At 41.8% G+C, this 25399-nt stretch overlaps 1 protein-coding gene across 1 annotated transcript in view; it reads left to right on the top strand.

Annotated features, from left to right (window-relative positions):
- jade2 (jade family PHD finger 2) overlaps positions 1-25399 on the top strand; it is a gene marked incomplete at its 5' end in the record, with an annotated part of 136150 nt that overhangs the window by 28127 nt on the left and 82624 nt on the right. The window contains 3 exons of the mRNA XM_071543077.1: positions 12237-12421; positions 17877-18088; positions 23583-23750. Of these exons, the coding sequence (XP_071399178.1) occupies positions 12237-12421; positions 17877-18088; positions 23583-23750 (565 nt within the window). The remainder of the gene's footprint in view (positions 1-12236; positions 12422-17876; positions 18089-23582; positions 23751-25399) is intronic.

Raw genomic sequence — 25399 nt, 5'->3', positions numbered from 1 at the left:
AGTCTGGGGGGGGTGTTGGGTTTTTTTTTCACTGTGGAGGAACTGTGGGAGTTTTAGGAAGGGGAGAGGGAAAACAAACAGGGCGACACACACCAAGAGGGGGAGTGTGTGTGTTTGTATTTGAGTACATTTGAGTACATTAGTGTAACTGTGTGTGTTAGTATCTGTTTGAGAGTGTGTGCGGGTGTGTGTGTGTGTGTTGGTATCTGTATTTGAGAGTGTGTGTGGGTATGTGTTGGATTGTTTGTGTGTGTGTGTATGCTTTCTCTAGAACCTATGTTTTGTGTGTGTGTGTGTGTTAGTATCTGTGTGTGTGTATCGGTTTGAGTGTGTTTGTGTCGGTGTGTGTTTTAGTATCTGTTTGTGTATGTGCTAGTATCTGTGTATCCATGTGTGTGTCTGTGTGTGTATCTGTGTGTGCGTGTTCGTATCTGTGTTTGAGAGTGTGTGTTTGTGTGTGTGTGTTAGTGCTGTAGCCTGCAGTGCTTTAGAGTAGCAGTGTTAATAAGTCTGAGTCATATCCATGACAACGGGCAGACTGAACTGGCATCTGAACCACAGCACAAAATGGCAGCTCACTGTAAAACACACACTGCCTGCACACAAACACTGGCTTCCTGTGTGCAAATCCTTTGAAACACTATGTAGAGAAAAAACAAATCCCCTTAACCTTAATGTGTGGAGACGAATTCCCTTAACCTTTCACCTAAAAGACAAATTTCCCTGACCTGAACCTAAAATACTCCTTCAACTTTCAATTTGCTTTTACTTAAAGAGTCACCTAACCTGTGTGCCTCACTGAAATACTTTTAAGTTGTGACTTAAACTGTGTTATTAACTGAAGGACTCCCTTAACCTTAACTCAAAATTAGCTCCATTCAGCTATCAAGCAAAAGATCTGCTGCGTTTTAAGCAAATATATAAACTGCCTGAACGAAACAAAAACAAAACAAAGACAAGACACCCATGAGAAAAATGGAAAGAGTCTTTCAAGAATTGATTAGTTTGGGGCAAAAGTTATTTTTCTTCTTTAGTGTCAGCTAATGCCGATGCTTTCATCCAAAGACGAAAACAAAAAACATACACTTGGCAATATTTTAAATGCACCAGCTAATGGTTGAAGGGGAGATGAAGGGCTGACAGAGACGGAGGTGATGATGAGCAGGGTGGGTGAGACAGAAGGCAAAGGGGGAAGTGAGAAGAAGTCATGACAGGAAGTTTGGGTGAGAGAGAGAGGGGGATGACAGGCTGTTACAGATAAGAGAGAGAGAGAGAGAGAGAGAGCAAGGACGAGAGAGAAAGGTAGAAAGAGAAAGATAAAGGGAAAGACAAAGAATGAAGGAGAAAATATGACCATATGTTCCCATTTAAAGTGGTAATCTTTTTGTTTCTGCACTGCTCTTCCGAGATATCACCTGTCAATCAAACAGTGTGGGCGGAGCTTGGATTCTCTGTTGATGCAGTTTGAGTTTCTCTTTTCTTTGTCTGTTCAGCCATGGTGGCTATCGCTGCTCATGCTAACTGCCCAGTTCTTCTTCTTCTGTTTATTCCAAACAAACAGAAACGTAAAACACATCACCTGTGCGGGGTATAGCAACAGCAATAGTTTCAAAACGTACATTTATTTACGTGAAAATGTTGGGGATTATTATTTCATATTTGTGAGGGTGAATTGTTGGTTTAGTATGATTTTATTTATCCGTTTACTCTATTCTTATTTATATCCTATTCTTATTTGATATATTCAGTCAATACCCACTTTAATGATTCCACAGGGATCATTAAGATTGAGTCTAATCGTCTAATCTGATCATCTAATCTAATCTGAACACCAGTTCTTTGGAGCGTATTCAAAGGTTAATCCAGTACAAGGCTAGAGAGGAAAAGTTTCTGAAAGAAAGAAGGATCGATGCAGGAAGATTGTCATGCCCTAAAGTAAAAAACAAGATTATTGTTTGATAGATGTTTATAGAAGAAGTCTGCTCTGGGTGTGTGTGTGTCTGTCTGTGTGTGTGTGTGTGTGTGTGTGTGAGTGTGTGGTGGCTGTTTTCTATAAAGATGACAGAGATGTGAGTCACCTCTCTGAAAGGTCACGGTGCCAAAAATGTTTGTATGTGGAAGATTGATTTCATTCACATAAATATGACATGAAGATGACTCACGGCTCTTGAGGATCACTGTACAACAATCTCGGTGTGTGTGTGTGTGTGTGTGTGTGTGTTTGAGATTATTTTATTCACATAAATATAACATAAAGATGACTCACTGCTCTCAAGGTTCACTGCACCCTAGTATGTGTGTGTGTGTGTGTGAGAGAGAGAGAGAGAGAGAGAGAGAGAGTGTGTGTGTGAGAGACAGAACATGTGTGTTGTTTTTTTTCATATAAATATGATATGAACATGACTCACAACAAACCAGGTGTGTGTGTACACAGGTCAAGAATTTATTAACATCTGTCCATTTCTATCAGTCTGATTCCCCACTGCTGTGTGTGTGTGTGTGTGTGTGTGTGTGCATGTGTGTGTGTCAGTATTGAGGCCAAATGTTGGGGTTTCATAATCAGTCACACAAACACACACACACACACACATAAATTCCGAGACAAACCGATGTGCAGATAAACAGACAGTCAGGACCGCATATAGAAATATGTAACACATACACACACACACACACACACACACACACACAGACTCTTAGTCACTAGGCTAGTTAACCCTGTTTAAACAGACACACACACCCTCCAGACATGAGTGCCCCTGCACCCTTGGGTGGGAAGCCATGCACCCTGCTGGATCCTGGCCTGATTTCCCTTTTCTTTTCTTTTTTTTTCCCACTCAGCTGCTCCATTCTACTGATATGGGGTGGGGGTGGGGGGTGGGGATGGGGTTTGGGGTCGCCTAAGGATGAGGGGCTGTTGGCACAACACTCTCTCTGTCACACACACACACACACACACACACACACACACACACACACACACACACAGTCTGGTGTGAAAACTAGGGGAAAAAAGAGTGAATTCTCGGGGGAAAAAAGAAGGGGATTACAGGGAAGAAAAGGGAATAGTGGGATTTCTGGACCCTACTGTGACAGTGAGGTATGTCAAGAATGAGAGATTATTTAGCGCACGCGCACACACACACACACACACACACACACACACACACACACACACACACACACACACACACACACAGTGCACACAGGGGAGCGATTGTTTCCTGAACATGGCAACGATGTAATGTCTTAACAAGTGGTTTAATCTTGTATTCAGAGTGAAATCCTTATCTCCGGTGTGTTTTTATTTCTGAAAGTGCCAACAGTTTATACAGGCAAGCTGATAAATTTCCATATTATAAGGAGCTGAACTTTTTTCTTCTGACTTCTCAGAGAGTGACAGAAGCCTCACAGCGTCTCACCTGCTGTCATGGTGATGCTCTCCAGCTGTGTTCGCAACTTTTACATTGACATTGCATGTTTAAAAGGCTGTTTTATAGGTTTTTTTTGGTTTCTCATGGGGAATGACAGGGAAGGTGTGTGTGTGTGTGTGTGGGAATGAGACAAGGGGAATTAAGGAAAGGAGGGATAGAGGGAGTGAGAGAGGAAGGAAGGAAGGAGTGTTCATCTCTTCTTCCATCTCTCCTTCCCTCCTTCCTCCTTCTTGTCTGTCATTCCCTCTTTCCCTCTTAACTTACATCCTTTCTGTATTCTCCCCTTGCATCTCTTCTTTTTTCCCCCTTTCTTCCTTCCTCTCTCCTTCCCTCCTTCCCATCCTCCCTCCGTTGTTCCTCTTTTGTTTGCTTGTTTTTCTTTCTTCCATGTCTTTCCTTCCATCACTCCTTCTTTTCTCTCTCCCTACCATTCGTCCCCTTCTTTCTTTCTTTATTTCTTTCTTCATTCCTCTCCTTCTCTTCAGCCCTGTATACGCTTCAGCATCATTTAAGCGTCTCTTCCTCTTCATAGAAGCCATCTTTCTTTCTTTCTTTCTTTCTTTCTTTCTTTCTTTCTTTCTTTCTTTCTTTCTGTCTTCATTCCGCTCTCCCTTCCTACCTCCCTCCCTTCCTTCCCCCTTCCTTCTCCCTCTGTCCATCTCTGTCCTTCCTCCATGTACTTCCCTCTCCTCCTCCCTCCCTCCCTTCCTTCTTTGCCTCCCATTCTTTCCTCCTTCCCTTATTCCTTCTTCTCTCCCTTCCTACCTCCCTCAGTTGTTCCCTGCCTCCTTGCTTCCTCTTTCTTTCTCTCTCTCTCTCTCTTTCTTTCTTTCTTTCTTTCTTTCTCTCTTTCTTTCTTTCTTTCTCTTCAGCCCTGTAGTATACGTTTCAGCATCATTTGAGCATCTCTTCCTCTTCATAGAAGCCATCTTTCTTTCTTTCTTTCTTTCTTTCTCGCTTTCTTTCTTTCTTTCTTTCTCTCTTTCTTTCTTTCTTTCTTTCTCTTTAGCCCTGTAGTATACGTTTCAGCATCATTTGAGCGTCTCTTCCTCTTCATAGAAGCCATCTTTCTTTCTTTCTTTCTTTCTTTCTTTCTCTCTTTCTTTCTTTCTTTCTCTTCAGCCCTGTAGTATACGTTTCAGCATCATTTGAGCATCTCTTCCTCTTCATAGAAGCCATCTTTCTTTCTTTCTTTCTTTCTTTCTCGCTTTCTTTCTTTCTTTCTTTCTCTCTTTCTTTCTTTCTTTCTCTCTCTTCAGCCCTGTAGTATACGTTTCAGCATCATTTGAGCGTCTCCTCCTCTTCCTAGGAGCCGTCAGTGAAGTGTCGAGGCTGGGGAGCTGATGTGTGTTTAAACAAGTCGTCTCCTGTGTGGGCAGAGAGTCAGACTGAGCCGAGCGAAGCCGCTGTCCCTCTGCCCACACTGGAAACCTCTTATGTAAACACCCATCCACTTCATCCCTGCTTGAGAAGACATTATTATTGACGTCTTATGAAAAAGGGGAAAGTGAGATTTACACAATGGTGAGAAAGATATGGGAGGGTGGAGGAGGAGGAAGACGCTCGTCGGGCTGTGCTGACTGTCTTACCCTCCTTCTAGCTCTGTCTGTATACTGTATATATTTACCTGTCTAACTATCTGTTTTTCTGTTTGTCTTTCTGTCTATCCATCCATTGCATCCTCCCTTCCCTCCCTTTGGTTGTTATGGTTTTATGGTTTTGGCCCCACTTAGGAGCTAGACAGTACAATGCCTCCAACATATAGAACAATATCAGTGCCAGAAGGTTTAGATAATCCTAGTAAAATATTGGAAAGTCAGTTTATTTTTTTTATTTTTTTCACTGAGCGAGAACTTAACTGACATAGAATTGTCCCGATGGTGGTGGATCAAACCCCCGAAAATAAGAAAGAAAAGAAGGAATGAAAGGAGGGATGGAGTGAGAGAGAGAGAGGAAGGAAGAAAGGCAAGAACGTAAAAGGGAATGAAAGATGGAAGGAGGGTAGGATGGCATGAGGGAAGGAAGAAAACAAGAAATGGAAGATGGACTTAGGTGTCAGACAATATAATGTCTGCAAGATATACACCAATCAAATTAATGGATTACACTAAATATTTTGGAGATTGGTCTGTTGGTCAAGTTACCAGTTAAGTGATGACAACACAGAAATCATCCATGTGTCCCTGGTAGATCATGCTCCATGCTAACACTTTAGCATACACCATGTTGAGTGATAGTAGGCGACTAGCATTATCTCAAAAGTGAGAAAATGAGAACTTGTAGCAGCTGTAAAGCTAAATGGTGAGTAAACTTTAATGATATGCAGCTAAATCAGGCAGTTTTGTGGAGGAGACTGGTGAAATTTACATAAAATATGAAAAAAATTACTTCTAAAAATATTGTTTTGAACTACCGGGGGTTATCTCTGTTTCCATAGGAAATTAAAGTGGTGGGCGATGGGTGACTGTGTGCAGCTAAAACTCACTTTGTAGCAGATGAATACATGGTTGCTCATCTGAAATAGTTCACAAAATAAACCGCGGCTACATCAGCTGTATTGATTTATCTCAATCTCGGTGTATTCCTTTAAAGCAAACTCCAAAGAATTAGTTGCAACAGCTATTTGACCCAGGTCTTTCTCTCTGTTTCTCTCTCTTTCACACCCACAGACACACACACACATATATATTGTGTCTCTTCCCTACCCAAGCTCATATAACATCCTAGCTAGCAGTATTACCCACAAGATATACTTTGCAGTTACCACTCCCCGGCTCCCCAGAGGCACGTCCCGTGTAGTAAACCAAAGACACTTCCCCTCCGGGCCTCGGAGCTGGCAGAGGGACGGGGGAGTGTTTGGTTTTGGTTGTTTTAAGAGTCAGAGCCCCACCGTGTGTAGTTCTTCCTGATAAATATTTCATGGGACACGGCGTTGGGATCAAAGCGAACTCCGCTGCCGTATCGTTACGATTCCAAGGAGGGAACACCCAAATATTCCCACTCTGCTGCTCTCCTAATTAAACCCCTCAAAGGTGAACACGGGTTTCTATGGATTTTTATCATAATTATTATTATTTGGGATTTTTTGTATGAGTCGTATTAAAAATCTTTCGGCATTGATTCTACTGAGTCATAGCAATCCCTTGAGCTTTTACCAGATTGAAAATGATCCTTTAGGTGATACATGTCTAGCTACACTAGACATGACTTTTATGTAAAAATACACCGTCTTATCAGTCTAAATCACAAAGTTGGGCTGCAAGAGAAAAGAGTGTCTCATCCCCACTAATTGAGACTCCATAGTCCATAAAAACATTACCATAAAAAAGTTAATTTCAGGTGTTGGGTATGGTCACTGGCAGGAATGCACAGGAAATGGCAACTCAAAACAACTAAAAACGAGCAAAATACAAAACTTTCTCCTGAACAGCAGTGAGCGAGCGAGTGCTCCGTCCAGAGAAAACTGGACTCACCAACGATGGTTGAACCTGATTAGAAAAGACGTTTTTTCACCCCAAACTAGCCACTAAGAAGAAGAAATTTAGTTTTCTAATTGAGTCTTTAATTTAGCTTACTGATGTCACATTACATGATTTCTGGGTAATGAAGTCCTTCAAACGTTGAAAAATTCAGCAGTTATCTCCCGCTGCCACTTGAAAATGCGCAATTCCCTAGTGCAGCTTTAAATCACATTTCATTATGCACTCACATTATGTATACTATACTATATATACGTACTATACTATATATATACTATATATTTGAACATGTCATTTAGTTTGGGGAGTTTGACCATCTACTGCTGATTTCTGCAGGTAAACTAGTAAGGAATATGAGATGCAGTTGTAAAAATCCATACTTTCAAAGCGTTTTGTTGCATTTTTATTCCTCAGAATCAATACCAAACCCAAAAATAGACACTACATCTATCCACAGCTTCAGTGAGAAAGCTGTAATTGGCTTCAATATTGACTGATGACTCTGCGCTCTGTATTGCTGCCTTTATTGCTATGATGAAGCCTGGACAAACAGGAGCCTTACGCACATGGTTTTGTTTACCTATAATATTATGTAAGCTGTGTGTGCGTGTGTGTGTGTGTGTGTGTGTGTGTGTGTGTGTGTGTGTGTGTGTGTGTGTGTGTGAGAGATACGTGATCCTCACCAGAGACAGGACACATTGTTCTGCGACCCGTATTGACTCATATCCTATTAGATGAGATGACTTGAGATTAATATGAGGCCCTGCTTTATTTTCATGTTCCTATACTGAATCATATTTCACTTCATGTTTCTCCTTTACCACTGACATTCAGGCCGGGTTTCTAAATAGGCGTTCACCCTAAATGTCACCAGGGAGAGTTACATCAGATCCTGTGTATTTGTACACTAATACTGGCATCTCAAAAGACATTTCAGCAGAAAGGGAGAACATACCCAGCAAGCATTTGAGAGACGCCGATGTGCAGGAGGCAGCACTAAATTTACATAATATGATATGATATGGATTTTTAAAACAGCTTTGGAAAGTGTTTTGAACTGGTGTCAGAAAGATATTTAGGTCCTGATTTCATAAAACAATACAGGTTGCACCTATTGACGTCTCAGCTTTCATGTTGCTGCTATATTTACACGGGTTTTTGTATCAACGGCTATTCAGCGTCAAAATATTGGCCGGGTGCGTCTTCTCTCCTGAGCCTCCCCTTCTCGTCTTTCCATTATTTTCCGTATTTTTTTTTTTTTTTCATTTTCTTTTCTCCTCTCCTCTCCTCTTATCATGACAAGTCTTATTTTATATCCCCAGGTTACTAAAACAAATCAACACCCCCGCACAGCTACAAGACACACTTGCACAGGCCTTACAGTGTAACAGATGCCACTGATGTAATAAAACTAAATGTAATAAAGCTCATATTGTAATAAAATATTGAAACAATAAAAGCATTTCTGCCAGTGACGTCACAATATATTCCATTACTGACTTACATCACTAATTACATTGATGACTTTGTAATCATTTTGTGTCTTAATAATGCATTGACACCAGCCAGTAATGCAATAATATGAAATTGCTTTAAATGTCTTTTCCATAGTAACAGTAACAGTATTATTCAGCTGGACAAAACACTGATGTAGCGATAACCAGCCCAACGTCTCCAGTATGAAATTGAAACTGGACCAAGTCAAGTCAAACCTGAGCCTCGTGGATGGAAACCACCTAGTCTCCCTTCTCCCTGACTGTGTGTGTATGTGTGTGTGTGTGTGTGTGTGTGTGTGTGTGTGTGTGTGTCCTCTCTCTCTTTACTCCCCCCCTCTCCCCTGACAGTTGACTGGCCAGGCCTGTTTGTCCAGTATCGGATATCATGCTGATACCGGGCTAAAATACGGCTTGATCTTCTGCCTTGTCCCCCCCTCACAGAAAGATTATTGATTACACATGTGCGTCCACTGACCCCAAACTAATTCTCCAAGTCTGCACTGTGCACTGAACGTAATGGATCAGACCTGTACTTGTTATCGGAGGTTCAGCACCCATTCGGAGGTGAAAATGTGGTGTCGATGCGTTACTACTGTCTAGAGATCACAGATACACACATTACTGCGACGGTGGCGTCAGTAGGTCTGGAGATGAATGAATCCCAGGCAAGTTAAGAGCGTCTGCACGTCCATAACCAAAGGTACAGATGTAACCAGAACAAAAAGTAAGGTTTCAGTTTTGACAGGAGCTTTGAGGAGGTGTGATGTCAGTTTACTGCAACTGCAGGGGAATTTTCTGCTGCTGTTTACGTGGTTTCAGTATCAGACAAACATACAGGAGAGCAGAAGAAGAAGGGAGAGGGGCGAAATGAGGAGGGATGAGGAGACGATACATAAGGAGACAGAAGAAAGAGGAGAGAGATGAGAAGAAAGGAGGAGGGGAGTGAGGAGGGAGCAAGACAGGAGACAAAAAGAAAGGAGGGGAGAAGTGAGCGTGGATGAAGAGAGGAGATGGAAAGAAAGGAGGGGAGAAGTGAGGAGGGATGAAGAGAGGAGACAAAAAGAAAGGAGGGGAGAAGTGAGCGGGGATGAAGAGAGGAGATGGAAAGAAAGGAGGGGAGAAGTGAGGAGGAATGAAGAGAGGAGACGAAAAGAAAGGAGGGGAGAAGTGAGCGGGGATGAAGAGAGGAGGGGAGAGAGGAGACGAGGAGAGAGGAGGGATGAAGATGGGATGAGGAGAGAGGAGATGTGAGGAGGGATGAAGATGGGATGAGGAGAGGATGCAAAAGTGAGGAGGGACGAGGAGGTGATGACAGAAGTCAGGAGGGATGAAGAGATGAGAGGATACAAAAAGAGGAAGAAAGAGGAGAGGAGAGAAGTGAGGGATGAAGGGAGGGAATGAGAAGAAAGGAGGAAAGAAGCGAGGAAGGATAAAGAGAGGATGTGCAGGGAGGAGGGATGAAGAGAAGGATGCAAAAGTGAGGAGGGACGAGGAGAGGATAGCGTGATAGCAGAAGGATGATGGAGGATGTGAAAAAAGAAGAGAAGAAGAAAGAAGGGAAACAAACTGTTAACAACCTCGGCTCGGCTGTGAACCGCTGACCGAACTGAAACTGTGTGCGGCAGCTGTTGTGATGATGACGATGATGATGATGATGATGATGGGAAAGATAATGATGATGACGATGATGATGATGATGATCACACTGCAGATAGTGGTAATGACGGAGGCGGATGATAATAACCACACAGTATGATAATGAGCCGCTAAACAGAAAGAGAGAACGCTTGTTCCGTTTTGTTGTTGTGATCGCTGACACACTTCACCTTTTCACTCAAAGGTCAGGACATCAGGAGGCACATATGTGAATTATTGAGCTGTGTGTGTGTGTGTGTGTGTGTGTTACCATGTAGGTGCCTCTCAAAACACACAGCTCTTTTGGAGAAATGGCGTGTGTGTGTGTGTGTTTGTGCGTCATCTACACAGCGAGTTTGTTCATCTCTGATTGTGTGGGTGCGGTTGTGGGTGTGTGCTGGCCTGATTGTGTCTGTTTCCCTGTGTGTGTGTGTGTGTGTGTGCGTGTGTTTGTGTGTGTGTGTGTGTGTGTGTGTGTATCTGCCTGCCTTTGTGTAAGATTTTTGTGTGTATATGTGTCTGCCAGCTCCTGGAGTACATGAATGGTGTTTGCCTGCCTCTTCGTGAGTGTGTGTGTGTGTGTGTGTGTGTGTGTGTGTGTGTGTGTGTGTGTGTGTTGAGTCTTTATTGGTTCCCAGTGGGTCAAGCAGAGTTCCCGACCCCATTTCCGGCTGTTGTTGACAGAGAGACGTTACGGCCCGAGGCTCCAGAGAGCAGACACTGCCTGGAGGAGCTTCCTGTCACTGCCGCCTACAACCACTCAATTTGTCATTGTTCCAATCGTTTTCTTTTTTTTTTTTTTTTTTTTTTTTTTCATCTGTCAAAGTCTGAATCGGTCTGTCCCGACCTCGGGGTCAGGACCCGACTGCAGGCGAAGTCCCCAGATATGAAAATGGGTCCCAGTGATTTCTGTTGTCGTGAGCAGTGAAGGTTTTTGCAGTCTGTCATACTGTCCTTATGCGATTTGAAAAGCTGCACAGTTAATCGTGTATAATCTTACATTATGATTGTAATTTTTTACAATTAATAATAATATCAACAATACTAAATATATATATATATGAATATACTTAGAATGTCTACTGTGGTTGAAAATAGTGAAGAAGATATTGAAATAAGATGCCAAAAGTGCTGTCCAATAATTTAGTTCCTCAAATTATCAAGAAGAACAATAGGCATCACAATATCTAGCCAAATAATTGGGACTATTAAATTACTTAATCCCTTAAAATATGTGGGGGAAACCTGAGCTACCTTGCTATTATTATCTTCAACTGGATTTTAATGAAAATTCTCCAATACCAATACCCTCTTGGTATCTGCCCATTCACCATTTTCTATATCAGTGTATTCCTGTTTGCAATTTGAACAGTTTATTTCAGTGGCAGTAGGCGAGGACTTAGAAGCAGGCTTGAGACCGGAAGGATGCCGGTTCAGATCCCAGACCGGCTGGGAAAGATCTGAGAGGGGAAAGTTCTGTTGACGTACCTTTAAGCAAGGCTCTTAACCCGCCCATCTGCTGCAGTGGAGCTGCTGTGTGTCCACCAGTAGAAGACTGTAGTTGTACTGAGCAGCTGTCAGGTGTGAATGTGTTGAACTGTGTGAATGTGAAGCGAAGCCTTAATGAGACCGAGCAGGCTGCTGCTCAGGCAATCTTCTGTGTATTTATAAAGGTTTAAGGACCAAAACAGTAAAACTTCTATTATACAACACTGGTGCCCGACTACAAACTGTGATTGGACAAGGTTCATAGCAATGGGGAACTAGTTTTTGTGGGCGGAAGGCCAAAATAAGACTATTAAATGAAAACCTAAAGCTTATATTGCTGTTTAATGTTTGATACTATGATAAAAAATGTTGTCAATGTTATATAAAAGCAGTAAGATACTGGAGGTTCTTGCTATATTGTGGTAAGTGCCAATAACCACAAGATAGCACTCCCTCTTGTATGTTATTGCTTAAGTATTTTGTCAACCAAGAACGTAAGTTATTGCCCTCTAATAAATATAAAAATTAGTTTTATTTATTTAGTGCTCTCTATCATTTTGTCAGTCTAGCTGTCTTTTTTCCTCCACATGGTGATATCTCATTTTGGAACACAACTCTACTGTAGATTTCGTCCCTGTGTTTCCAGACCACATGATGACATACTGATGAAAGCGTCTCTCTGTGTGTCTCTGTGTTTCTCCCAGGTTGCTGCCGGAGTCGCCGGGTGTCCGTTCCTGCGGTCCGTCCCAGACCGGGCCGGAGAGGGAGGGCAGCCTGGGACGGGACGCCCCGCCTCCACCTGCACCCGCCCAGCACTACAGCTGCTACGACCTGGACGACCTGGACGTGGCCTGGCTGGGGCTGGTCAACCACGAGTTCAGACAGATGTGTGAGTGGAAATTACATAAAACATACATGGATATTACTTTAATATCCCAGCAAACAGTTTAGTGTTGAATAGATGATACGAAGGCCCATACCAACATTGAAAAGTGGTGTCAGTATAACGCCAAAATGAAAGTTGAGACGACATCCATATATCCAATATCATCCAAAATCAATATCTAGAGCTGCAATGATTAATCGATTAATCGATTAAATTAATCGCCAACTATTTTGATAATCAATTAATCGGTTTGCGTAATTTTTTAAGAAAAATAAGTCAAAATTCTCTGATTCCAGCTTCTTAAATGTGAATATTTTCTGGTTTCTTTACTCCTCTATGACAGTAAACTGAATATCTTTGGGTTGTGGACAAAACAAGACATTTGAGGACGTCATCTTGGGCTTTGGGAAACACTGATCGACACTTTTTCACCATTTTCTGACATTTTATAGACCAAACAACTAATCAATTAATCGAGAAAATAATCGACAGATTAATCGACAATGAAAATAATCGTTAGTTGCAGCCCTATTTAATATCCCAGCAAACAGTTTAGTGTTGAATAGATGATATAACGACCCGCACCAAGATTGAAAAGTGGAGTCAATATAACACCAAAATTAAAGTTGAGACGACACCCATATATCCAATATCATCCAATATCAATATCCAATTCAGTATCTTTCTATCAGTTTCCAGAGAATTTCCAAAGCTGTTTTAATGGGTTGATGTTGAACTCGACCGCCTCCTGCACGTCACTGTCTGTCAGATGCTTGCTGAGATGTGTCAAGATTGATTTGATTTGATTTCAGTGTCATGGGCATCAGGTGCCGGGCCTACATGGGCTTACAAGACACATCCATGTGTAACAAACACATTCTAATTACCACAACAGACCAGCAAGTGTCCTTTCTATCTGTTTTGATTCTATATCTCCTACACTGTACTGTACAGTTCTGCCGGTTGGTTCGGCAGAGAAAACCCGTCACTGTCTTCCATTGTCCCAGTGGGCCGGCCCATAAGGGTGCAGACGATGTCGGGACAGAGGGGTTGGAGGGCAGGACTCGCTGCTCTCTTCATGTACACACAAGGATCTTCCCACTGGAAGCTTTGGACCCGGGCCACAAACACACACACGCTAATACAAACATTATGGGACTCACACACCCTCAAATGTCAGGATATTCGCAAGTCTTTAAAAAGTCAGAAAGAATTAGCAGAATAAACAAATCTAAATTTAATGTATTAAAATGTCTTAAATCCAGGTAGGTTTTTTCACAGTTGGACTTGATGGGCCTTGAATAGGCTCGTTTGGCCAGCTTTGTTTCTCTATTTCAGTTTTTAAATTTCATGATAATAACTTTATTCATATAGCACCTTTCTCAACAAAGTTAAAAAGTGCCTAAATTTGTCTTAAATTCACTTCCCAGTCACATTAAAAAGGTCTTGAAAAGTCTTAATTTTGGCTTTCTGAATCCCTGAATAATTGTACAAGCTAGTGCAGCATTGAGTGAACACATTACACTTATGCATGCATGCAAGCACACAAATACAGTGTGTGTGTGTGTGTGTGTGTGTGTGTATATATATACAGTACACACTAACATTTTCTTCCCTGACACTTCCTAGCCCCCTCTCATTTTCACTTTGCTGTTCTTTCATTTCATCCCTCTCTGTTCCCTCCTCTCTTCCTTTATCATCACACCCCTTCCTTTATCTCTTCTTCTGTTTGTCTGTAACCCACCAACCCCCCCCACACTTCTTCTTCTCCTACATCCTCCATCTTGGCGCGGTGACACCGTCTGACCCAGAGCATCTCTCCCATCTCCACCACGGACCCATCTCCCATCTGATCGGGTCCGTTCAGATAAGGCGTAGTAATTGTGTTTTTAAATCCCCGCTGGGGGTTCAGGCCTTATTTCTGGAATACATTCTCCCTGAGACACACACACACACACACACACACACACACACCACACACACACCACACACACACACACACACCGGCTCTTTCTGGAGCTGAAGCGGTTTGTTTCTCATAACCTTCGATGCTAGACCAAACAAACAGACGGTTGATTGGTTCTGCTGCGGCTGTGGAGTCGTGATAGGATGATTCAGCATTTTCTGTCTCAGTCCTCCTCACTGTGTGTGTGTGCATGTGTGTGTGTGCATGTGTGTGTGTGTGTGTGCATGTGTTCAGGAAATGTACTTATCAGGGCCAGTGTGAATACTGGACATAAGAAGTGAGGAGGTTTTGTGGGGAAGTGAGGACAGTCTGACTCAGTTTTTCAGGGTTGAGTTTAGAGTTAGGGTTAGTTTGATTTTAGAATAGATTACATTAGATGGAGTTAGGGTTAGTTTGATTTTAGAATAGATTACATTAGATTGAGTTAGGGTTAGTTTGATTATAGAATAGATTAGGTAGAGTTAGGGTTAGTTTGATTTTAGAATAGATACGATTAGATTAGATAGGGTTAGAGAATTTGATGGACGTGGGAAAACTAGGTCATTGTAGGGTTAGGAGCAAATAAGTGGTATTAAACATATTGCAACTGGCTTTACTGCAATAGAACATACTGTATTACGTAAAAATATTTGAATGAAAAAAATCAAAATGTGAAAAATGTATGAATTTATAGTATGTATGGACGGTGTGCTAAGTAACAACAGTAGAACATACTGAAACAAAGAAAAATGAATGAAAAATATGAAAACGTAAGGCATAAAGTTAGGCATATAGTGGTGAGAGTTAAGGTTAAGTGTGTGTGTGTGTGTGTGTGTGTGTGTGTGTGTGTGTGTGTGTGTGTGTGTGTGTGTGTGTGTGTGTGTGTGTGTGTGTGTGTGTGTGTGTGTGTGTCCTCTCTCTCCCAGGCTCTGTGCATGTGCTGCTATTTCAGACAGACAAACAGATAAGCGCATACAGTACACATAGCATCTGTTCTCACGTGTACATTCTCTCGTTCTGTACACACACATAGATTCACGTGCATCCGCATGTGCACACACACCCTCCACATGTACACACACACACACAGTACGCACACATACACAAAGACAATATACACACACCCAAAGTACACGACATACAGTAAATAGTGCAAACAAACATACAAAAAGACAGTACATGCGTACAAAGTGCACGCACACAAAATAAGGCAGCGTACACAGACACACACACACACACACACACACACACACACACACACTCCTTCCCCCTCCCTGTGTTCAGTACATGATGTAAATGTCACAGCAGGTTAATATCTAACTCCACTTCCCTCTTCTCTGCTGCTTCAACAACAACAGTATCAACTGCAGCCACGACCAACACACAGTTTCATTTAGTTTCATAACTTAAGTTTCTTGCATGCAAAAGTGTGAGCCTACCACCAAACCCAAGTCAAAGGTGTGGTTTAATAGTTATCCTGGTGTCAGTATCAGCAGTTTACGTAGATTTTCAGAGTGTAAAAGTGTAATACTATTGTAAAAGTGATGGGGGGAAAAAATGTGGTATATTTGCATCCTTGAAACTAGGAAGCGCTACTTGATTATGTGAAACCGCAGCCCAGGTTTCACATTAACTCTGTTGGTAATGAGATGATAAAGAATCGTAAATAAAGTAGTTCTTGGGGGGAGGTTAAGTGACATGAATAATAGATAGAGAATCAGGATGCTCAGCTCCAGTTTAAAAACTCCCAACTGGATCCTGAATCCTCCAAATAAATCTGTAAAATATAACTAAAGAATCCAGGACAGTACGGCCATATATACAGTATATATATATTTTTTTATTGATGCATGACGACTCGGGCAAGATGCAGATTTTTAGTGTGCTCTTCAGGCAATGTGACAAAAACAATGTATATAAGTAAAAGAACCAGGGGTGGGATGGTAACTTTCAAAATGTAATCCATTGCAGATCACTGATTACCTCCTTAAAACTTGTTATCTGTCCTGGAATGCTGAAACTCAATAAGATAATCTGATCTGTTTTGCATTACTTTAAATCCAAGATCCAGAGTATGTGGTTGAGCTTTGAGATTTATTCCAGTGTACTGTAATTCAATTTGTGTTAGTTCAGTATCTTCATCTACTCCCAGTATCAGCCATTCTTTCAGGATGTGCAGCATGATATTTTTATCACATTTTTTAGCAATTATCCAAATAATCACCTTTATTTCAGTCTTATCTTTTTAACGGTTAACTGCGATGGATCACAGTAACCATTTTGTCTAATCAAACCACTGTAATCCCATCAAATCTAATGTTTTTCTCTCCATCTCTAATAATAAGCGAGCGCTGCTTTCTCTGTTTGGCGCTGCACTGTAAACCAGGCTGTTGACTTTCCTGGTACCTCTAATCCTTTATTTTTTATGAAGGAGAAAACTTTCATTTGCCACTTAAATCCATTTTCATCAAGTATTAAATAGCCTTACAGCAAGGCATTACTTTGAGATGCAAATTGCGTAGGCTTGCCCATGCTAATGCCGACACATATTGGCACAGTGAACTGAGCTGTCGGCAACAAAAAAGGGATAAGTAACCTATTTCATGTAATTTTACCAAGGTTCTCTCACCTTCAGTATTGACAGAATCCACATAGCCTTTCTCTGCTTTACTCCGGTTAATAAAGGGTTAACTGTAACACCACACGCTACCACATCCTTCCAGCTAATATTCATCAAAACAAACGCCCAAGCCCAGAGAAAGCAGAAAGTGGCCTTGCAAAGCTGCACATCCAAGGGGGGTAAGCTGTGTGCATTTCCAATAAAACTGTGAGACAAAATGTTATGGCCAAAAACAACTGTGGTCACTCGATTGCTCCGCTTAAATCTTGTAACCTGGCAACGCACACTCGCCACTCACAGGCAGCTTGCTTTACACTTGCTCTTATCCTTGTCGATAACAAGAACTAATAGAAACCTCTTAAGTGTCGACCCTGGTAGTACTCGCCTTCTAGTTTTGATCGCTCTGGACAGGCTCCGTCTCGGCTTTCCTCTCACCTTCCATCCCTCCTTTCATCCCTTGTTTCATCTTGATATCCTGATACAGCCAAAAGAGTGTGTGTTTGTGTCAGAGAGTGAGGAGGGTATGCTAAAGACCACGGAAAACAACGTTCTCCTCCTCATATCGTCTCTCTATTAACTCCTGTCTCCAGGTGACAGAGGGACGAGGCTAAGTGCTCCCACTCTCTCTCTCTCTCGCTCTCTCTCTCTCTCTCTCTCTCTCTCTCTCTCTCTCTCTCTCTCTCTCTCTCTCTCTCTCTCTCTATCTCTTTCTCTCTCTCTTTCCATCCCACATCCCATCCTTACCAAAGCTAGATGAGCTGACGATGGAGTGTGTTCTGGTGGAGCTGGACACTGTGTACGAGAAACGGATGCACAACGCAAAGCAACTGATGTATGTTTTCTTTCTCTCTTCTCTTTTCCCCCTTACTTTTCACTCCCTCCGTCATCCCCAGCCTTACCGGAGCTGGACGAGCTGACCATGGAGTGTGTCCTGGTGGAGCTGGAGAGTGTGTGTGAGGAGAAGATGCGGCAGGCCATCGAGACGGAGGAAGGCCTGGGCATCGAGTACGACGAGGACGTGGTGTGCGACGTCTGCCGCTCGCCGGAGGGGGAGGACGGCAACGAGATGGTCTTCTGCGACAAGTGCAACGTCTGCGTCCACCAGGTGAGCAGTCAAGGGGATGAAGGGGTGTGTTTCTCTGTGTATGTCACGGTGTGTGTGCGTCTGCAATCATGTATTTGGATGGCATCAGGCTTAGAATCGCATGGGTTCAATAAACGCATACTGTTAATGCTAGGGATGGGACGGTATAATTCAATATATCGAAATTCAATATATCGCAACAGAAAGATGTGACAATTTGTATCGTGGGGCAGAAAAATGAATCGCGATATTAGCTCCATTTTACTCTGCTGTAGTAATCACAAATGAGAGACGATAATATCCAAATGATATTATTTGCACTTTGTAATGACATTTTTAATTTGTTGTTTACATTTTAGCAAGGCAATGCCATTGCTAAAAAGATATGTGGCTCAGAAATAAACATAATTCTGCACAGTCAGACTTTGCTGTCATTGAACTTGTATTATTACATCGTATCGTGGTTGTATCGAATCGTGAAGCCCATATCGCAAACCGTATGGTGAGATAAGCATATCGTCCCATCCCTAGTTAATGCTACTGCTGCTACTGCTAGGACTACCAATAGTGCCCTTGAACAAGACACTAAGGGTGCGTTCATCAAGCACTCCTTTAGTTTGGTTCGTTTGTCCAGGTGAGATCAATGCCGTTTGAACTCAGGTGGCACCAAATAACCGCACAGAGAGACCTATAAATGCGAGTCTCAGTCCTCTAACAAGAGCAGTTTATTAGGAGTAAGAAAATAATCTGAACAAACTACAGGAAACGACTCCAGAACGGTTTTCTGGGTGGAAGGAGACGGATGTTGACATCTGACAGCCAGCAGTTACTCATGCTTGGAAAGCCTGGCAGAACAGAATGAAGCAAGGGCAGGAAATCAAGCCTCAGTCTGGACTGATGCTCATATTCAGCTAGACCAAGTCCGTCATGCTTAGCTTATGTTACAGGGACTAGAACTGATGCAGAAATCTCTAACCTGGTGGGATGACAGGTTACCAGAACTCTGTCTACTGCTGAGTCATGTGACTTTTGTTTACAAGTCCTGGTTCACCTGTAATTGGGCAGTGTGAACCTAAACAAAACAAATGCAAAAATGCAAACAAACTTTTTTACTATGTTTCAGACCACAGTGATCACACACTAAACCCCTACCTGCTCACTCTGTGTACGTCTAAAATGATGAATGCTGCTACTAATGATGATGATAATGTTGTGATGTTGCCATTTTCAGGGGAGCTTAGAAATTACAATGGGATTCTCTGGAGTTGAGCTTAAAGGAAGATGAACAGTCCAGTTTACAGGGAGGATAGTGACAGGTGGTGTGAGTCCAAGGTGCTTTTTGAGGATCCCATCCATCAAGACAGGGTTCATGGTAGAGCTGCAACGATTAATCGATTAATCGATTAGTTGTCAACTATTAAATTAATCGCCAACTATTTTGATAATCGATTAATCGGTTTGAGTAATTTTTTAAGAAAAATAAGTCAAAATTCTCTGATTCTTAAATGTGAATATTTCTGGTTTCTTTACCTCTCTATGACAGTAAACTGAATATCTTTGGGTTGTGGACAAAACAAGACATTTGAGGACGTCATCTTGGGCTTTAGGAAACACTGATCGACATGTTTCACCATTTTCTGACATTTTATAGACCAAACAACTAATCGATTAATGGAGAAAATAATCGACAGATTAATCGACAATGAAAATAATCATTAGTTGCAGCCCTAGTTCATGGTTTGAGTCCTGGTTGATTAGGATTATACAGTGGAACCCCATCTTTGGGGGCTTAGATTAAATGTGGATAAAATACTTCAACTGCTGTCTGTAGCTTTTAATTTTATTTATTTTCCTAGCACCGCAGGAATGCTCTGACTGCCGCACTCCTTACGTTTTATTGGTACCTTGTAAAGTCGGTGATCTAGGAACTGAAGCTTAATTTGCCTTTGCATTAAGTGCAAGTCTCACTCGATAAAACCACCAGCTAAATGCCTAAAATGTAAATATAAAATGCAAAATCAAAGTCGTTCAAAAACAGATTCTGTGCAATTTTAACCGTTCTCCGACAGAGTTACATTAAACACGGTAATAAATGTTTTTCCTCCCGTTTCCTCAATATCCGCAGCATAGTAGCACATGCGAGCGACATTTCAGGACTAGTATCTGTGACAACCTGAGGCTTGAGGGGTTTTGCTGTGTTTGTTGCAGAGTGACACAGTGTTAATTAGTCTGACAGTCCCATGGCACCAACACGCCTTCAGTGTCATCAGAGCCACTCTGCTCACCTGCTGTTGTGACACTGGATGGAAATAGTTCCCTCTAGCCGCAAAAAACCTAATCTCCTGTATGTCTTTCAGCTCACATTTCTCTTGACGCGTGAGAAACGCCCGCACTTGTGATTATTCCACTTTATGCTAATACGAATGCTACTATTAATACTGCTACAACTGCGAAGAAGAAGAAGAAGATGCGGTGCGGTGTGGTTAGCTGGCAACCCACCCAAAATTATGGGTTTCAGTGGAGTTTTAGTATCCCATGAAGGTCTAAATGCTGTTTCAGAAGCTTTTCCACCCTGACAAGAATACAATTCAGAGGGAAACACTGAATACTTGGCACGAAAATTGTATAGTTTTAAAATTTTGAACATCGGCACAAAATATCGGCAGCTATACAAGTTGTGCAGTAACCTGTTACTCTAATATTATTACTTTTTTCAATAACAAATAGTGTAACAATTACTATTTCAGTGTCAGTAATATTATTACAGTTACCAATCCAAAAAACATTTATTAGTTTTGTTATTAGCCCCTTCTAAACATGAGTTTGAAGTTGAATTATCCCCAAAAAACCAATACTCCAATTTCCTTTTGGTCATAATTAGTCGTCTCCCTCTCCCAGGAACACACTGAGCCAGCCCAAACTCTATGAGCTGTTAATTGTCTACTTGAAAAAATGTCAGAAAAGTTTACTTTATCTTCTTTGATTTTATTGAATGAAAGGATGACAGGAACATTTGACATCAACGCTATTTGCTTCGTTGATCATTCAGAAGTGCATAGGACAGGTTTTTGAGTTTTGGAGGTGTAACGGAAAAGTAACATAACGAGAAGTGAAAGAAATTGCTGCTCCCAGGTAGTAATAAGTAATGAATTTACTTCTTTGGAGGAAGGAGCCTGTTTCCTCTCTGGGGCGGCCTGCCTAACCTTCATCAGGTAAATCGACAGTTCTGGCAGACTGAAATGTTTTCCATTTGATCAATAATGCGCTTTGATCCATAAAGCGCTTTAATAGCCATTAATGAAGACGGAGAGCGCCGAGTCTCTTCGATGTTTTGTACCGACTTCTTTCCTCCTACGTTCCTGTCACCCTGACACCATCCTGTCAGCGTGTGAAGTTTGTTTTTTTTCCCACCTACAGTTTTTCTTATTCTATAACTGATCATGCTTTCTAACATTTCTACCATGTACCAGTACACTTCCTTATGTAGAACAGGGAGAGTGATAAAATAGGAACCTGTCTTGAATGCAGTGGCAGTGGGGATCACCAGTCTTCAGCAGGTGGATTTCATGGGGGGTCTGCAGCTAAAGGAGTGATAGTTTGATTTCACTTACTAGAAATTAGATTCAATTGATTTCACTTACCACAATAAGAGAAAGAGGCTTTAAGAGTGACTGCTTTGATCGTACACTGCCAGTCAAAAGTCTGGAAACACCTGACTGGATGTTTTTCATTCTCTTAAAGCCATTTTGATCTAAAGGCTTATGCTTAAATGCTTGAAATTTGTTTCTTTGACAAATATAAAAAAGTTGATGCCTATGTATGAATTTCTTTCCAAAGCCTTTGCCTTTCCATCAAGGCAAAGGGCAGCTACTTTAAAGAATCTAAAATATAAGATAGTTTTGATTTGTTTCACACTTTTTTGGTCACTGCATAATTTGTGTTATTTCATAGTTTTGATGTCTTTACTATTAATCTAAAATGTGGAAAAATTGTAAAAATAAAGAAAAACTTTGGACTGGTGCTGTAGGTTTTCCTTTCCCCACAGTAGAGACACGTCTTAACAATTCAGTAGTAAATCATATCTGACAATAAAAAAACATTCTCATTTACTTGACCCTAGGGACTGAATCGTATCAGATGTAAGCCGGTGTCCTGTTATGTTGGTGTGAAACAGTTTTGGCACCCGTGTGTTAGAGGAAGGGGAAAGGCGTGGAGTGCTGATGGGATGATAACCTGCTGTGTATTTAAAGACAGCATGAAATGACATTTTGAGAATGTCTCGCTTCCCTAATTCGGTTTATTTTTCTGGTTGAAACAAAAGTTTTGGGGCGGGACAAAACGTGGGGAGGGATTGTTTTGGAGTGGGTCATGGCGAACATGGAAGGTGAGTCAGAAGAAGTGAATGTTGGAGAACCTTTGGCCTCCTCCAACACCTCCTTCACGGCTGTTATTGGAGCAGCAGCAGACGAAAAAGTCAGAGAGCAGGAAGCCGAGGGGGGAAGAGGGAGAGGAGGAATAATGTATCACTTTGAAAATTGTCACTTTGCAAGTTTTGTGAGTTTTGATTGGAGGGGAGGAGTAGGGGATTGCTCAAAAATCTATACAATGATATTATTGGATTAAATTTGTATGTATGGCTATTGGTACGCGATGCAGCAACCACTAAAATATGTCCAAAAAAGATCATTTAAAAAACCCACTGGACTTAAAATGAAGAGTTGAAGGTCTTTACTACAAGCATGACTGAAATAATCTACACAGACACTAAAAACATGCTGTTTCCAGGGAGGAAATGTAATGGGGTTTTCAATATAGAAATATGAGAAAACGGGGCGTCCTGGTGGCTTAGTTGGCTAAGGCACAGGCCATGTAACCATGATGTCCTGGGTTTGAATCCGGCCTTGGATCTTTGTTGCATTCCATCCCCCTTCTCTCTCTCCAACTCTTGCCAGTCTCTCTTTAAAGTATCTATCAAATAAAGGCAAAAAAAAAAAAATGTTAAGTTGATGTTGATGTTACGTTAAGACATCAAAAATGAGCAAACATGGTCGTAGTCAGAGTTATTTTTCATGTCATTTTGTCTGTAAACAGCAAAATTATAATCTGAAGATTGCATTATTTTTGTCAAAAAAAAATAAAACACGAGAAATTTAAATGTTGTGGGTTTTTTTGGACATGTATTGTTAAATAGGTGTACGTTAAGACATAAAAAACATTGATAACTTGGTGGGTGAAAAAGTCATTTTTCATTTCATTTTGTCTTTAAACAGCAAAATTATAATCTGAATACTTTTTATTTATGCCTTAACATCCTTCCTACATCCCTACACTCCCTGTCATTGAGCGAACTGTTGAAGAGAAAACCAGAAATGTAACCAGTTATTCTGTCTTCCTCTCCTTCTCTCTGTCTCTCCTCCTCTGTCTCTCTCTCACATCATTACCTTTTCTTTCTCTTTCTCCCATCTTCTCCACCCCCCCTTCCCCCCCTCTCTCTCTCCCTGTCTCCCTGCCCCAGGCGTGTTATGGCATCCTGAAGGTGCCCCAGGGGAACTGGCTGTGTCGGACCTGCGCTCTGGGCGTCCAGCCCAAATGCCTGCTCTGCCCCAAGAGAGGGGGGGCGCTGAAGCCCACCCGCAGTGGAACCAAGTGGGTCCACGTCAGCTGTGCCTTATGGATCCCCGAGGTGAGACCCACGTCACGTGTGATTGTTGAATGTTTGTGCCAAGTGTAGGAAGAAGCCCTCGCTCTTTGTTTCTGAGGGACTGACACCAAAGCCTGAAGTGTACCGTTGATGTTTTAGATCGCTGGAAAAGTTTTGCCTGTCAAACTCTATTGTTGCTGCGCTGGAAATACCTCAACATACCTGGAGCTGATTGTGTTATTTTAGGAGACACAACACAAACCACACACCCATTGGTGGATCTGCTATTGAGAGAGTCCAGAGTTTTAAATATTTTATGTCTAAAAACTGTCTTGAAAGTGTGTCTCTTACTGTGTCAGTGTCTGCGCTATGTTTTTTTTTTTTTAATGTTTTTATGTTGCACCAGAGAGACTGGCGAACAAGACCTTTTGTTATACTGGACTGGTGTAATGACAACAAATTGAATTGAATTGAATTGACATGACGTCACATCGTCTACGATTGGCCAGTCAGAAAAATACACCACCAAACTACAAAGTAGCCTTTGAGCATCAATAAATCATTACCATATTAAATTTGATCACATTATTCAGAGTGTATGCAACTTTCATGGTGAGCGGCAGATTTGAGGTCAGAGTGCTAAATGTGAAGCGCTGACCAGCAATAATAATAACTTAATTTGTAGAGTATTTTTCAAAACAAGGTCACAAAGTTCTTTACAAGAAAATATAAAAACTGTACAGCTAACAATAAAACAAAACATTAAACACAACAGAAGCATCATCATACATAGATTAAAAACAATCAAATTAATTGCAAGCAATCCTGAAAAAGTGAGTTTTTGAAAGTGCCATATAACTAGGACCAAGTCCGTTAAGTGCTTTAAAAGTGATCAATAAAATCTTAAAATCCTAAATTTTACAGGGAGCCAATGGAGGGAAGCTAAAACAGGAGCGATATGTTTGGTCTGTTTGGTCTGGCAGACACAGTTGTAGTTTATAAAGGCTTTGGTGTCTTAAACGGGTGAAAAGAGAGCTGCTGTAGTCTAGGTGAGAGGAGATAAACGCATGCGTAGCAGTTTCCAGGTTCCTACTAGGAGCCGGTGGCTGTTTGTCACGTCTGCATGGGCTCATTCAGCGGCAGCCATTGTAGAAGTCACTGCAGAAATCCATCTCTCCTGCATTAGAGCTGCAGCGGTCACTGGAGCCTGCAACTACATGCACATGAAAAAAAGGCCCAAAAAGCTCGGTATGCACTGTGTGTGTGTGTGTGGTGAATGTGTTTAAAGGGGGAATGTAAACAAGGCTCTCTTTGACGGGGTATCTAAACCGTGAAAAAAGGGTGGGAAAGAAAACCGCTGTACCTGAAAGAGCGTGCAGTTTCTGACACGCCCCGATGAACGTCTAGACGGCTGAAACACGTCGGCGGCTATTTTGACTTCCACACTCTTGTTTTGACTTTGCCTCGCTTTGACACAAGGCTCTTTGACACGGGGCTTTTCTCATCCTCCCCGCACCTCCCTCCTTGATCTGCTGGAAAAAAAAGCCTCGCCGCACACTCTTTCAGGCACAGTGGTTTTCTTTTCCACCTTGTTTCACTACGCAGACACACTGTAACCCACAACTCATGTTTCTCCGATGACTGCTCACCAAACCGTTCCATAAATCTCGGGGTGGCCGGGAAGAGAAAGG

Source organism: Centroberyx affinis, unplaced genomic scaffold (assembly GCF_046629955.1).
Source record: "Centroberyx affinis isolate AG114_WGS23_722 - 3 ecotype Tasmania unplaced genomic scaffold, CSIRO-AGI_Caff_v1 ptg004218l_1, whole genome shotgun sequence".
In the NCBI taxonomy this organism is placed as follows: domain Eukaryota; kingdom Metazoa; phylum Chordata; class Actinopteri; order Beryciformes; family Berycidae; genus Centroberyx; species Centroberyx affinis.
The sequence above is the reverse complement of the archived record's forward strand: the minus strand, read 5'-3'. Positions and strand labels throughout refer to the sequence as shown.